At 43.6% G+C, this 15,948-nt stretch overlaps 1 protein-coding gene across 3 annotated transcripts in view; it reads left to right on the top strand.

Moving 5' to 3' along the window:
• The window catches only part of grm8a (glutamate receptor, metabotropic 8a), a 313,805-nt gene that overhangs the window by 236,434 nt on the left and 61,423 nt on the right, over positions 1–15,948 (top strand). For 2 of the 3 annotated variants that reach the window (XM_083758162.1, XM_083758164.1), the window contains exons 8-9: positions 12,608–12,811; positions 13,087–13,116. In XM_083758162.1, the coding sequence (XP_083614288.1) occupies positions 12,608–12,811; positions 13,087–13,116 (234 nt within the window). The remainder of the gene's footprint in view (positions 1–12,607; positions 12,812–13,086; positions 13,117–15,948) is intronic. The other variant, XM_083758163.1, reaches the window with a different exon arrangement.

The raw sequence follows: 15,948 nt of genomic DNA, 5'->3' as shown, positions 1-15,948 counted from the left end.
ATTTGACACGTTGAGCACTTGACTTTTTTAATTGTAATGTTAGATTCGACTTAAGTTATTATTATTATTCACAAACAAGTAAAAATAGTGCAAATAAGTTTTATATATATATTAGAAAGGTAAAAAAAAAGTAAAGAAAAAAAGGCAAAAATACAACTTTTCTGAATGCCTGGCTGCGGACCACCAGCAGTACCTCCGCGGACCACCAGGGGGCCGCGGACCACCGGTTGAAAACCCCTGTTTTAGGACTATTCTGATTCTAAAAACGCCTTCTAAATACTGAGCTAAGTTTTCTGAAAATGTTCCAAAAAATACACAAATGTTATGCTGTCAATATACTGTATATAGCAACGAGAACCCCAAAAGAGGTTCCGGTCCTGAAGGGTAAAACACCAAAAGCGGTTAAAGAATGGGTTAAAAAGAGACTAATCGGCCTGGGCCGTGGCTCAACAGTCCAGGCACCTTGGCTGGTATTCCAGTTTGGCAGTGTGCTGCGTGTTCGACTCCCAATCCCGACGGCCTTTACTGCATGTCACCCCCCCCCCCCATCTCTCTCCCCATTTCCTGTCAGCCTACTGTCTGTCCCTCCATAAAAATATTAAAAGAATAAAGGCGAAAGCCACAAAAAAAGAGAGACTAATCCACTTTTTTACTGAGCTCTGATTGCCTCATTCTGTAGTTGATCTGTTTCAGACTCACTTCAATGACAAAAGCCACATGTCGCCTCGGCAGACACATCTTGCGTTTGTGTATTTGGATCTAGAATGGTAGATTGCCGTTGACCTATTAGGTTACCCCGGCTGTAAAGAGTGCTACAGAAGCAGAAGAGTGCGATACATTTTGTTTCTCAACTTGTTCATTTTAACCTGCATTTGTTGTTAATGCAATTTTCTTTGGATTTGACATGACGGAGGAACCATTATAACGGCAACTATGAGTATGAAAGAAGGATTTTATTGCGAGGGGCTGATATAATGAAAAGCTGATGAATGAATGGAGGACTGAAATGTGGTGTTTTCATATTTAAACACCAATTTCAGCTCTGACTTTAAACTAGTAATGGGTAAATGCTCCTTTTGATATGATGGAGAAGTTAATTGGAACATGCTACTACTGTCCATAATGAGCATTAGTCGTACAAAAACCTTAAAGATCATGGCTTCCAGATAATATGGCAGTTTATCATGGTCATTTGTATCATTTATTTGTATTTATCTATGCTGTGAATAAGTTGTGGTTTTATAGATGATAGTTGTAAAGTTTCTAGAGCGTCTCATGTACAGTATCAATGTCTTTGTTATGTTTGTATTTACAAGGACTACAATGGAAATTGTGTTGTGATATTGTTTTATCTGTGAAAGACATCAGACCGATAGAGGATCTCCCTGACATCCCAGAAGACCCCACTGCAGAACAGCAGAAGCAATGAGATCAGATTAGCATAAAAGGAGCATCTGAATTGCAGACATTTAGCAGATTTATTTTTTTATTTTTTTTATGTGCAAGAGGTGGTCTCTATTCTGATTAGTCTGGTGGGAGGGGCTGATCGGAGCCTTCCAATGTAAAATTCAAACCACTTCCCTTCTTATTTTGATTCGTTGACCACTATCCAATCAGCAATGACGAGCAATGGCACCTACATGTGTCGTGAGGAGAAAGACAGACTGAGAAGGGAAGTGAAAAACAAAAAGTCAGCTGAACTAGTGTGGAGTGTACCAGCAACACCTTACGTGTTACCTTAGTTCATAAAGTACCTTCTCAGTCTACCCATGTTGTAATAAACTCCATTAAGAAAGATTCTCTGTAAACCAAACTTGATTTTTCAGATTTACATTATTGTGTCTCTCTCTCTCTCTCTCTCTCTCTCTCTCTCTCTCTCTCTCTCTCTCTCTCTCTCTCTCTCTCTCTCTCTCTCCCTCTCTCTCTCTCCCTCTCTCCCTCTCTCTCAGACATGCATGCACGCACCAAGCACAGATACTCCCAGTTGAATATAATGACTGATCTCTGTAGTGGTGTATTGACAAAACGCTTGGCGCACACACACACACACACACACACACACACACACACACACACACACACACACACACACACACACACACACACGCACACACACCCCTCAGGACGTCAGTGAGTGATTCTGCTGGCCATGGGACAGTGTATTGACGGCAGTCTTAGATGATAATTCTCATGTGGATCAGATAGTTTGTTTCATGCTCATTTCTTATTCTGTTGTATTGATTTCTGTCTGTCCTGTCATATTAGACCTCCAGCTAACTCACTGGTCGTTAGTGGTTAGTGTTTGTTTAGTTTTTGATAGGAATTGTCATTTGTGCTATAATATATAACTATATCATGGAACAATCTGTGCGAAACTGCAACAAAATATAGTAAATCATTTAACCATATAAGGTCTTGAGTCAACCGATTGTCTCAAGAGTCAATCGGTTGAAAAACACAATATAATTATGCTAAAGTTGTAAATATTACAATTTAGGCATTTAGCAGACGCTCTGAATCCAGAGTAAACATGGTAATACATCATACATACAAATAGTCATTATGAATCATACGTAAGCTAAAAACATAGGAATATCTATACAATGAAACTATGGGTATATACAGTATACTGCAGAGTGCTATGTCTATATAAAAGTTACATAAGTTGAGCCTTTGCATACGCCTGGAAGGTCGTCGAGGCTAGGGCAAGTGCTACGGGCTAAGATGGCGTCTGAAGAGGTGGGTTTTCAGACTACGGCCCAAGTTTGGGAGTGAGTCTGCATTTCTGATTGCAACTGGAAGTGCATTCAATACTTTTGGAGCGTAGAAGGGAGAAGAGTTTGGGACATGTGAACTTGTGAAGTGTTGTCTCTGGTACTTCCAGCTTCCCTGCGTTGGCTGATCTGAGTGCGAGGGAGGGTTTGTATGGGATTCAATCAGACTTGCCTCACCCTAACCCTCTTGGGTGCATGCGAGGTGCAGAATCAAGTTGCCTTCTGTAGAAGCAATCAAAGTAGAACATGCAGAAAGATCAAAGACCATGTAGACTTCAGAGAGAGAGTCCCGGTAGACTTGGAACAAGTCTATGATTAGGGCGAATAAGGAATTCTCAAAAACTATATGTTTTATATATATATTGACATCATGTTGGAAGCTCTTAAATACTCTCCGGGGCTTCTTCCATCAGGTGAACCTCCTGTTGTATGTCTCACTTTAGCCAGAGAGGAAAGCCTTTCCAGGCAAGCCTCACCAATGCTTTGTAGACAAGCATGTGCTCATTGTGCTGCTCTGTTGTACTTCTACGACATCCGCTATACGGACTCTTACGTGATGCAAGACTCCACACAGAGGTCCCTCAACCCTGCAGCTTTGAATCATGTCCTCAGATTTGAAATCACAGCATAATATTAACTATAATCTTTCAAAGGTTAGTGGAAAATCTCTCTGAATTAATGTTTAACGTTGGCAGGGAATGAGTTGTGGAATGTAAACATTTCTTGTCCAAATATGGAGATTAAGATGATATATCTCTCGCACACATGCTCTCTCTGGCATGAGCTCTCTCGCTCTGTGTGTGTGTGTGTGTGTGTGTGTGTGTGTGTGTGTGTGTGTGTGTGTGTGTGTGTGTGTGTGTGTGTGTGTGTGTGTGTGTGTGTGTGTGTGTGTGTGTGTGTGTGTGTGTGTGTGTGTGTGTGTGTGTGTGTGTGTGTGTGTGTGTGTGTGTGTGTGTGTGTGTATAAAGAGCTAATCAGCCAACCTTTATGCAAATCTCTTCACTGCTATCTCAGTTACAACCAGCCCTTGCTGTCATTATTATAAAACCCTCCTCTTTTCTAATTATCCCCCCCAAGTACACTACATCTCCCATAAATCTTGGGGAAAAAAGATTTCACTGAATGGCAGAAAATAAAAGAGACATTTTCCCATTCTTGGCTTAGATGAAAGAAGCAAAGGAGATGATAGGATAGAGGAGAAAATTGAATTTGAGTTCCTAATTGATGTTTAATTGTAGTGTTTGATCGTGTCATTAGCCTCTCTGTCATCCATGTCGTCATCAATTATTACCAGAAGTAAAGCGACCATGCACTGGTACCCGACGCCATCCATCAAGGCACTTGGCTAGTTGGCCTGCATGTTTGCATTAGCCCCGCCTCACTGCTCACTCTGTATTGGTTTGGAATCGGCGCCAAACAGCCGCTAGGCGCTCAGCCTGGCTAGTGTGCTAGTATTAGCGCTGCCCCATTATGTCCAAGGGGACTATTGCAGGTTTCAAAGGTATCAATCATGCCATGTTTGACACAGTGGAGAGTACACACACTTAACATTCTAACCTTAAAGGGAATGTGACAAATGTGGATCTGAACCGCTTGCGATATAATACTTGTTGTTTTCGTCTGATCAGACTTGGAAGAGGCCCTCCTCTGTATTAGTGACAGGTGGTGACTATGTGTCTACCAGGCTTTACGATTTGAAGCAGCCGACATACAGTAGGCAGTCCAGCAGGATACATTGCCACCGTGGTAGATCTTCTATTTCGACGTCCAACGGGACGGAGATGGATCTCCCGGATTTTATTTGATTTGATTTATTTGATATGTTCATGATGCAATTCATGAAAGAGCAGTACAGAATTATCAGGATTACACAAAAAGCCAGAGGACTTAATTCCATTGTGATCCAAATAACTACCGTAAATAGTTACAGCATAATGGTAAGAAGAATCACAACAGGCAATCATAGATCAGTAAACAAAAGACAACTAGAAAAAGTGCCCTTCTGGGCACAGGTCTCCACCAGGTTATCCACAGATCCGTGCAGTTAGAGGTAAAAACACTTTTCGGCCAGTTATAGCGCCACCTTGAGGCTGAGTTGAAATTGTTCATGTGGCATTTCGTCTTCGGCCTAGTGGGAATGTGGGTGCACAATTTCACGGAAATCACGCGATGTGTTCATGATTTGCAGCATTTTGTTTGAAACTGAGCACTCCTGTGAACTTTGGAAGCCAATCTTAACCAATCAGGAGGTAGTGTGAGAAATCTGAAAGACCGGTTTGGTTGAATGGCTCTAGAGAGACTGTGTACCAATTTGCGTGATGTTTGGACAAAATCTGTAGGTGTGCTGTGCAAAAGCGGCCTCCTGGTGGCGCTATAACAGGCCGTTCTGGAAAGTTTGGGGCAGAGGTTCATCGTTGGCATCCAGGGAGTGTGTGTGCAAAATTTGGCATCGACCGGGTTAACGGTGGCCGAGATTAGCTGGTCACGGACGGACACACACACGGACGGACGGACGGACGGACGGACGGACGGAGTGCAAAACATACTCTCTCCCCATGCCTTCGGCCTGGTGGAGACAATAAATAGATGTAAATAGATAAATACAACACTATACTAACTTGCCCATCAGCCACTTTTTCAACATGTTTTGTAAAAATGTTCAGAGTCTGGGCAAATTAAATTTGTGCAAATTGCGCGTGCACGCACCTCGTGCACCCACATTTTTGAGGCATGCTGCGGCAATTTTCACTAGGACTGGCAGGTGTGACACAGGGGTGAGCTTCAGGCTTTGGGCCTTGTTGGAACTCCAGGCGCTTGTTGTCAACACCTCCAGTTCCCCCCTTTCGCTTCACTAGGATACAATGCTATATGCTTTTCACTAGTGAAGAACCACATAGAGAACAGATAAGGGGTTTTTATTGAAATAGAGAATGCTGTTGTTTGGGTTGGGTAGAAGCAGGGTTCAAATTGTAAACAAAATAATAATACAAAAAAGGCAGTGGGCTACTGTAGATAAAAAGGTAAATAGTTGAGTATAAGCTCAACAAGCGAGCTTATTATACATCTGCTATTTTTAAGGGGCTCTAGCCCCTTCTATAAACAGCTTTTGTCCCCACACGTCTCAAGATTTGCCATTGACAATGAAAGTGGGATTCAGGTCAAATGTCAGCTAAATCTTGTTCCCACACATCTCAATGTTTGCCATTGACAATGAACGGAGAAATGACATCAGAATTAAATATGACGTAAATTAAACATCACAACATTAAACGTCATTGACACTGAAGGCAAACCTTACGTCATATGTAAACGAGCAAATCGGCTAACCAATCACAGCGCTTGGCCAATAAGGGACCATCTTATTTATGTACCTTATGTAGCAATGTCAAATGTCCGCTAACATAACTTGATGTATGACAAGAGAGCCCCTCATTTCACACAGGTGTGATTAATTGAACATTTGTAAATTACACATAAAAAGTTAAACTTTTATGTATTAACACATTGACTGATTCATATTAATTAATTTGCTGAGGTAGGTAGGTATACTGTAGATAGATACTGTAGATAGATACTGTAGATAGATAGATAGATATATAGATAGATAGATAGATAGATAGATAGATAGATAGATAGATAGATAGATAGATAGATAGATAGATAGATAGATAGATAGATATGAATGACCAGAGGGGGATTCGAAAGCTCTCATTATTGTCCCCCTGGGCACATGAATGCAAATGCTGCACACATACTGTATACACTGTTGACTGTGAAACCAAATAATAAAAACCAAATAAAATAAAACCACAGAGGCACATACTGCACTGTACCAAATCACCACCACAGATTACAGTATATTGCACATGACTGCTGTCGGGTGGACACCTCGTATGTCCAGAAATCGTTACTTTTCAGGAAAAGGAATGAAACATTATCAGAAACACGTAGCCTCACGCAACATCATTAAAATTGTCCCGGACTATACTAGCCGTTTTCTCTAATCTGATATTGGTATATCCTAGAATAATCAGCTCCTATACATTATGGAACAGCATTCCTCTTGCTGTCAGATCTGCCCCCCCCCCCCCCGTTGAGAGGTTAAGTCTAGGCTCAAAACATTATTATATTCACAAGCCTTCCAGTCCCCCTGATGCTCTTGCACTTTTATGCATAAGATATGTTTGCCTTGCTGCTTTTAAACAGCTCTTAATGCTTTTCTTGTCTACTGTACCATAACTATGCATTGTTTTTGTTTTTTCATTGCTTTATTTTACACTGGTTTATTGTATTGCACTGTATTGTAATGTTTTCTCTGACCCCTGACCCGTGAAGCACTTTGGTACGATGAGTCGTTTTTAAATGTGCTATGCGAATATAATTGAGATTTGATTTAGAAGTCGACCGAGTTCGACTTTGATTGCTTTGAAATCCCTTTTTTCTGTAAATATGTATTCTCTCTCCACAGTTTTTGTGTTCCAAATGGATGAACTTTGGATGAAACCACGGGTGAAATCTCGTTTTGCAAGACTTCCGGAAGTAACACTGTGGAGAGTATAGTCATTATGAAAGACAGAGCTCTACCTATTTTATTTTTATAATTTTTTTTAACACCTGACGTTTACATTGGGGTATAGTCTATGGAGCTCATAGTCTGCATTGAGAAGACTAGAGCTATGCCCATTGGGCACTGGCCTACTTGGAACGATGCAAGTTGGAAATGTATGCCCCGTCCAGTTATTAGCCTATATGTCTGTGTCTCTTTTATACCCATATATAGAGTTCTTTGCCAGGCATGTTCAGATATGGAGTATATGCATATGTCAGAACATCATTGTGATGTCGGAACAGGTCAGCTCCATTATGGAGATATAGGGGTGATCAGGTGTGACCCGTTGGCTAATGTGGGGCCCTGTCCATGCAGAGCCTGGTCAGGGGCCCTGTCCAGAGCCTGGGCAGAGGCCTTTTGTGGTGGTTCTGGACAACCGTGGGTCCAACCGATGGGCACTGCACTCCCTGTGGTGGTGTGTAACGTGTGTGTCGAATTTGAAGTCGGTGGGGAGAACGGTTCCCGATTTACGTGGATTACAGACGTTCCGGTACACACGGAGCCGTGGCACATTTAGAGATGGAGTTTGTTTAAGAACAGACTGCTGCATATGATGAGATATGATGAGAGGCTGGCATTCATTCCAACCCATAACCTTCATGGCAGTGTTGCTTGGAAAGTACATTTACTCAAGTACTGTTCTGAACTTGACATACTTTCACTCGACACCTCAGAGGCGAATATTGTACTTTTACCGCACTGCACTTTTTTGAAAACTTTAGCTACGAGTTACTTTGCAGACTGTTATTATTCATATGTAACCCTTGTATTTCAGCGATTCGGAAATTGTAGATCTGCAGACAGATTTTGAAATATAAGTACTCATACATATTTGATGTTTTGATTGTGGCATTTATTGCACAACTAAGCATACCAAATTGATAATAAATGCAGATAGAGATATTCTGATTTAAATATTAATGACATAAACCAGGTCACGGCTTCTCTCCACAGCCTGCATGCTTAATCGGCTTGCCTTGTGTAGCCTACAAAAGAATATGATTTAATAGGATAAAGAGTCAGATGAAGAGAGAGAGATGAGCTGAACTTCTCTCCTTGCAGGCTTCTTGGGTTCTTCAGATGTATTCTCATTCTTCAATGTGCCTCAGAGTCATGTTTTTCAACTTTTTGCATGCAATCTCCCTCCCTCTGACCAGACAGCCGGTCAGCCAGACAGACAAAAAGACAGACATTAAAAGAAATCCAGCCAGCCAGCCAGCCGGCCAGGTATCCTCCAAATGTATATGAAATTATGAACCACTTGACCATACTGTATGTTCAATCTAAAAGCTGACACACACACACACACACACACACACACACACACACTCACACTCACACTCACACTCGCACTCACACTCACACTCACTCACAGACACGTACATGCACACAACTCCATCCAGACTACTTCACACTCCCGTTAGAGTGTTTGACTCCCTGATGCAATGACAGGAAACATGTTCACTGGGCTGCATTAGACCAGCAGTATACTGATTAAAACTCTGCTATACGTCTGTCTGTCTGTCTGTCTGTCTGTCTGTCTGTCTGTCTGTCTGTCTGTCTGTCTGTCTGTCTGTCTGTCTGTCTGTCTGTCTGTCTGTCTGTCTGTCTGTCTGTCTGTCTGTCATTATGGGTAGCAGCATACTGCATATGAGATACAAGTAAGTAATACTTCAGTTTGTGACTGCAGAATTCATTCTCACCTGGAGCAGTTTATTCCGTAGTCAAAAAGATAGTTGTCTTCACATAAACATTCCTCATAGGGCAGAACCTATATACACATACATGAAAAGAGCATGATACAAGTGTTGATCAGTTTTAGTCAGTCCTTTGAATTAAATTCCATTACTTTTAGTCATAATGTAGTCATTTGAAATGTTTTAGTATTGGTCTAGTTTTAGTCGACTAAATACCATAAGGTTCTTGAAGGCATCGTAATGCCTGATTTTATACTTCATGGTTGCATGCTGAAAATAGCTGATCTAGTGTGACACGTTGTGAGCTTGTAGATCGGCTAATTTCAGAGCGTGCAACACTCGAGCGTAACTAAACTAAAATCTTGACATTTTACTATAGATTTTAAAAATGTAAATATATTTAGTCTTAGTTTTAGTCACCATAGCTTAGTTTTTATTTACGTGAAATAAGGTACCGGTAGTCAACGGAAAATTGTCGTCACAGTTTTAGTCGATGAAACACTGGATACAATACATATGGACCTGCATTGAATTACATGCTGACATAATAGTGACGACCTAAATGCTACTACAGGAGGACTCCCTGCCCAAAGTAGATTTTGATCACCGAACTATGACTTGTAACGGAGTGTTTCTAACATTGCAGTCCCTGGAGCCTGCAGGGACCCCTGGGGGTCCCTGGAGCCTGCAGGGACCCCTGGGGATCCCTGGAGCCTGCAGGAACCCCTGGGGGTCCCTGGAGCCTGCAGGAACCCCTGGGGGTCCCTGGAGCCCACTTTGAAAACCAGTGTGTTGTAGACTGTATAGATCATCAAAGAGTGAATGGGATTAAATAGAACGCCTTGATTCATCCATTAGGAGCTGTACGCGATTGAAGGCTGTATGAGCGTTGGACGTGTGTGAGTGTGTGAGTGTGTGTGTGTGTGTGAGTGTGTGTGTGTGTGTGTGTGTGTGTGTGAGTGTGTGTGTGTGCGTGTGCGCTCCCCTGAGTAGTCATGCACTTGTGTGCATGTATCAGGGAGTGTGTGTCTTCAGTTACAGTTATATGCCATTCATACTGTCTGTGTGTGTGTGTGTGTGTGTGTGTGTGTGTGTGTGTGTGTGTGTGTGTGTGTGTGTGTGTGTGTGTGTGTGTGTGTGTGTGTGTGTGTGTGTGTGTGTGTGTGTGTGTGTGTGTGTGTGTGTGTGTGTGTGTGTGTGTGTGTGTGTGTGTGTGTGTGTGTGTGTTATCAGGGGACTGACAGCAGTTCAATCTGCTCCATTATCAGACTAATGATTAGATGCTTGGTTAGACCACACTGCCCTGCTGACAATAATGACTATATTACTACTGGGATATCACACACACTCACACAACACACACGCACACGTGTACTGCAACTATATTCAATATATCTACATACTGTATCAGTGTCTCTCTCTCTCTCTCTCTCTCTCTCTCTCTCCAGTTAATCACTTCAGTTCAGTCCGATGACAAGTGGTATGAGAATTAGATTATTTTTGAGCATGGTTTGACACTAACCCCATCACAGATTAATGATAGTTTAATATAATTGATGACTTCCAGAGCGATCCACGTACAGTACAGTACGTGCTGCCTCTTCAAGGTACAGTACGTGCTGTACTGTACGTGCCTCGAGGTGGTGGAGCTGGCTTCTGAAACGGCAGCTGTAGGCAGGTTTTACCACTTCCTCCTGGGGGATCCCGAGGCGCTCCAAGGCCAGTGAGTCGATGCGATTCCTCCAGTTGCGCCTTGGTCTACCCCAGAGGGTCTCCTCCCAGTGGGACGTGCCTCGAGGACCTCCCTAGGGAGACGCCCGAGAGGCATCCTAACCAAATGCCCGAACCAGCTAAGCTGACTCCTTTCCAGGCAAAGAAGCAGCGACTCTACTCCGAGTTTCTCTCGTGTGACTGAACTTATCCCTTATGTGTCGTTGACCGTCCTACAGGACCACTGTTTCCCAAACAGTGGATCGGGACCCATTTGTGGGTCGCGGGCACATTTTTATGGGTCGCTTTACATTTAGTTTCCTTCAGTTTAGTTTAGAATGTTATTTCAAAACATTAACAAAAGAAATACATTTTCTATGAATTTAAAACAAAACTCAATGATTTGTATTTGTATTTTGTATTTCAGGAAGAAATAAAGACAAATCTGAAATTCCATGAATTAGAACTGTGTGAGAAGTAGTGAAAATAGCCCATCCACAAGCTCTTTGTGAGCTTGTATATCAGCTTTTTTCACTAGTTTGGGTCCCTGAGCAAACGTCCAATCTCTCTTTTGGGTCACGGGCTAAAAAGTTTGGGAACCACTGCTATAGTGGAATCCACAGAGGGGTGCCCTGGGCTAATAGTGGGTAGTGCGCCTTGAGCGAGCGGCAGGGCTCAAGAGTGGCCTTTGTCTGTGTCCCGTGATGCTTGCTTCATCTTGTTTTAAGATTGAGTTTATGCACACACAGTGAAATGATCGGTGTTAAACTAACAGTCAGGTGCAGTGAATTAGCAAAACGAATCACTACAAATGTCCAAGTCCAAATGTAATTTTGATGTAAATCCAATAACACACCACAAAGAAGTCGATAAGTGAGCTTTAGATGTAAAATCATACACTGTAGGTCATTTGCAATAAACTTGTAAGACACCAGGTGAGCACGCACGCACTCATCTAAACCAAACATCACACACAGAGCATGCGCGCAGCCGGCCCGGCAGGCTGATATAAACGTGTATTGGATTTCATTCTGTGGAGCCCATTAATTCCTTACAGGCGCTGATATTGACTGAAGGGCCTTGGCTCTTGTTAATTCAACTCAGACAAAGTCTGATTTAGTTAGGGCTGCCTGAAGGTTGCTGCTGTATATGAGAGAGAGAGAGAGAGAGAGAGAGAGACTATAAAGTTTGTTAGTACAGTATGTCTGGGTGTGGAGTTCTGCATCTGAATGTATCTTTGTGTGTGTATGCGTGTGATTGTGCCTGCCTGTTATGCTTTGGGCCTGCTTTGGGAGACTTGGTCTCTCAGTAATGTTTCTGCAGCCTTCTTTCCTCCCCACTGTAAGGTTGATAGCGTACTACTTAGGTAGTGTGTGTTGTGTACACACATTCATTTGCAGGTTGTTGTTCTTGTTTAAGTTCAACTCGGGGTGAAGAAAACTCAACAGACTGAAATATCGCAATCAATTTGTATACAATTATGAATCAATTAGGTTTTGTTAATGCATGTTAACTGTTCAGTCACACAGAAATTTTCATGGTTGAAACTGCCAATGGTACACAGATATTTTAATTAAGTAAAATTAGCAATACCACAATATATAAGAATACTATAAAATAATCTGAAACTTGAGTAAATGTAATTGGTACCAAAATAGACATAACATAGGGCTAAAATGGTTAGTGTGTGTTACAATATGTAAGTACAATATTTGCCTACTTAAGTATAGTAGCTTCTTGAGCAAATGTACTTGGTTACACCATTGGAAACCGCATTTATGTCTCTGTCTCTCTCTCTCTCTCTCTCTCTCACCCAGGTCTAGAGAAGGTGGGCCGTGACTCCAGCTATGAGCAGGAGGGTAAGGTCCAGTTTGTGATGGACGCGGTGTACTCCATGGCCCACGCCTTGCACCACATGCACCGCGAGCTGTGCTACGGCTACCCGGGCATGTGTCCCCGCATGGCCGACAACATGGACGGCAAGGAGCTGCTCAGCCACATCCGAGCCGTCAGCTTCAACGGTGAGGTGCCGTCGACGGTTTATGGAAAGATCCAAAATGGCAACAATTAAGGAAAACCATCATGCTGGCTCCTTTTGTACATTCGGCTTGTGCATTTTTTATTCATGTACGCAGACATCTGGAAACAAAGTATTTCATAGAAGTTATGCACGCACACGTGCGCGCGCGCACACACACGCACGGTCACACCCCTTCATCTTCCCCTCATACGTTCTCCTCATCCCATCCTCTGTTTCTTCTCATATCTCATCCATTGTTTTCTTTCTTTCCTGCAGTGTTTTCCAGTTCCAACAGCAGCAACAACAGTACGTAGGGTTCAAATCCTATAACGAAAAGCTCACATTTCTACTAACGCGTGGACAAACGCAGCTAGATTTTAAGCTTCAGTAGCAGTTCTGTCTTGCCAAAGGAAGGGGGGGGGGGGGGGGTCATTGAATGCGAACCAACATTAAACGCCATTAACAATAAAGAGACAATATGACGTAATGAGGTACATTATGACATATAGTTTCCCTTCATTGTCAATGGCGTTTACAAAACAAACTAAAGACAAACGTTAACCCATCTGCTGCCACCTGGTGGACGCAGAGCCAACCGCACGCAGACTGCCGAGCCGTTTGCAGTGTGACACCTGCTGTTTGGGTGGCCATCTTAGATGCTAAATAAATAGCGTCAATGCCAGCGAGCTAAAATGAAGCCATCCTTGCTCTAGAAAGCGGCAATGTTCCCATCTAGATCACCGGATAATCTGCAAAGACCTCCCCCCCCCCCCCCCCCCCCCCCTAGCGATCCGGTTTGATATCAATAATAAAGCTTATCAGACGCCAGAAGCAGTTGCCGGTTGGATTCCAACTGCCACAACGTTCCGTCTGGAGCAGTTAATTTGTGCGCCCCTCAAAAAAAGGTTTATTGTGTAGATGAATGGGAATGAGGGCGGGCAGGCAGGGCAGAGGGTATATAGGAAATGGTGGAGGGCTGAGTTGGACTGAGATGGATGATGGATGGCAAGGTTGAGCTGAGCGTGGCTGGCCTAGCCAGATTAGGTTGGGATGGTTGGCAGGTGAGGTGAACAGGCAGGCAGGCAGGCACGGAGGCAGGCAGGCAGGCAGGCAGGTAGGCAGGCAGGCACGGAGACAGGCAGGCAGGCAGGCAGGCACGGAGACAGGCAGGCAGGCAGGCACGGAGGCAGGCAGGCAGGCAGGCACAGAGACAGTGCCCTCCATCCCTTGTGAACGTGTAGATAGATTGTCTATTTTCGGTAACACGTCCGTGTCAGAAGCAAACGCATCTTCAGACGCATACAGTATGAATTGTGACTGTGCTTGAGTAAGGGCACAGTACTGTTAGGAGAGGACCCTAAATTGACAACGAAGATAAAGAACAGATTCTTGCACCGACATTTAGTATATAAATACATGTTTCGATCACAACTGAATGAGACTCGTTTCATGTTTTAAGCTTGACAAAGTGTGAAGTTACCATAGCAGTGCCTATAAGCTATGGCCTCCATTGCCTGTGTGGTCACCCCACGGTAGAAATCCCTGTGTATAACAACACTGAGGTTCTTTAAAAATCATGTGTTATGATAGTTAAGACAAGTTTTTTGGCTGCATGGACTGTTGACTAAATACTGCTTCATTACTTAACAGATTGGGCCAGTAATCCTACAGTGCTTGCAGCTTATCTACCCTTTGGAGTAGATGCATGGTGAAAACACAGCTAATCTCTTTTAACAGAAGAGTGTGTGTGTGTGTGTGTGTGTGTGTGTGTGTGTGTGTTTCTATGAACTGCTTGCTGCTTGCCTTTACATTTCAAGGACTTGTGTTATCTTATCTGCGTCATTTCTTTATTCATTCATTTCTTCATTCATTCATTTCTTCATTTCCTTTCAAATAACATCAACAGCCCTCGTTTGAATGATACCGTTTTCTCTTTTTCTATTCCTTATTACTCCTTATTCTCCTGGTCCTCCGTCATTTCATGAAGACCTTTAAAAGCACCTTTATTAAAACTCTGCAGTACATAAAATGTCACTTCAAAATTGCAGTTGGCTCATATGAAAAGACTAAATATAAATAGCACCTCTTTTTTTCCTTTTTTTTTTAAAGGAAAGGCACAATTCCCCGTCCTGCACCACACATAGCACGTCTCTCTGAGCCCAGAAAAGGCTAAAAGCCTCAAAATTGTCCACTAGTTTGTGGTAGGCAAACTCCACCCTAAGGCGTGCTGCCACCAGTCCTTCTAAACTCCACCCTAAGGCGTGCTGCCACCAGTCCTTCTAAACTCCACCCTAAGGCATGCTGCCACCAGTCCTTCTAAACTCCACCCTAAGGCGTGCTGCCACCGGTCCTTCTAAACTCCACCCTAAGGCGTGCTGCCACCAGTCCTTCTAAACTCCACCCTAAGGTGTGCTGCCACCGGTCCTTCTAAACTCCACCCTAAGGCGTGCTGCCACCAGTCCTTCTAAACTCCACCCTAAGGCATGCTGCCACCAGTCCTTCTAAACTCCACCCTAAGGCGTGCTGCCACCAGTCCTTCTAAACTCCACCCTAAGGCGTGCTGCCACCAGTCCTTCTAAACTCCACCCTAAGACGTGCTGCCACCAGTCCTTCTAAACTCCACCCTAAGGCGTGCTGCCACCGGTCCTTCTAAACTCCACCCTAAGGCGTGCTGCCACCAGTCCTTCTAAACTCCACCCTAAGGCGTGCTGCCACCAGTCCTTCTAAACTCCACCCTAAGGCGTGCTGCCACCAGTCCTTCTAAACTCCACCCTAAGACGTGCTGCCACCAGTCCTTCTAAACTCCACCCTAAGGCGTGCTGCCACCAGTCCTTCTAAACTCCACCCTAAGGCATGCTGCCACCAGTCCTTCTAAACTCCACCCTAAGGCGTGCTGCCACCAGTCCTTCTAAACTCCACCGTAAGGCGTGCTGCCACCAGTCCTTCTAAACTCCACCCTAAGACGTGCTGCCACCAGTCCTTCTAAACTCCACCCTAAGGCATGCTGTCACCAGTCCTTCTAAACTCCACCCTAAGGCATGCTGCCACCAGTCCTTCTAAACTCCACCCTAAGACGTGCTGCCACCAGTCCTTCTAAACTCCACCCTAAGGCATGCTGTCACCAGTCCTTCTAAACTC

This window comes from Protomyctophum parallelum (genome assembly GCF_964188405.1).
Source record: "Protomyctophum parallelum genome assembly, chromosome: 22".
Classification (NCBI taxonomy): Eukaryota; Metazoa; Chordata; class Actinopteri; order Myctophiformes; family Myctophidae; genus Protomyctophum; species Protomyctophum parallelum.
Note: the sequence above shows the minus strand (reverse complement) of the source record. Positions and strands in the feature narration are given on the sequence as shown.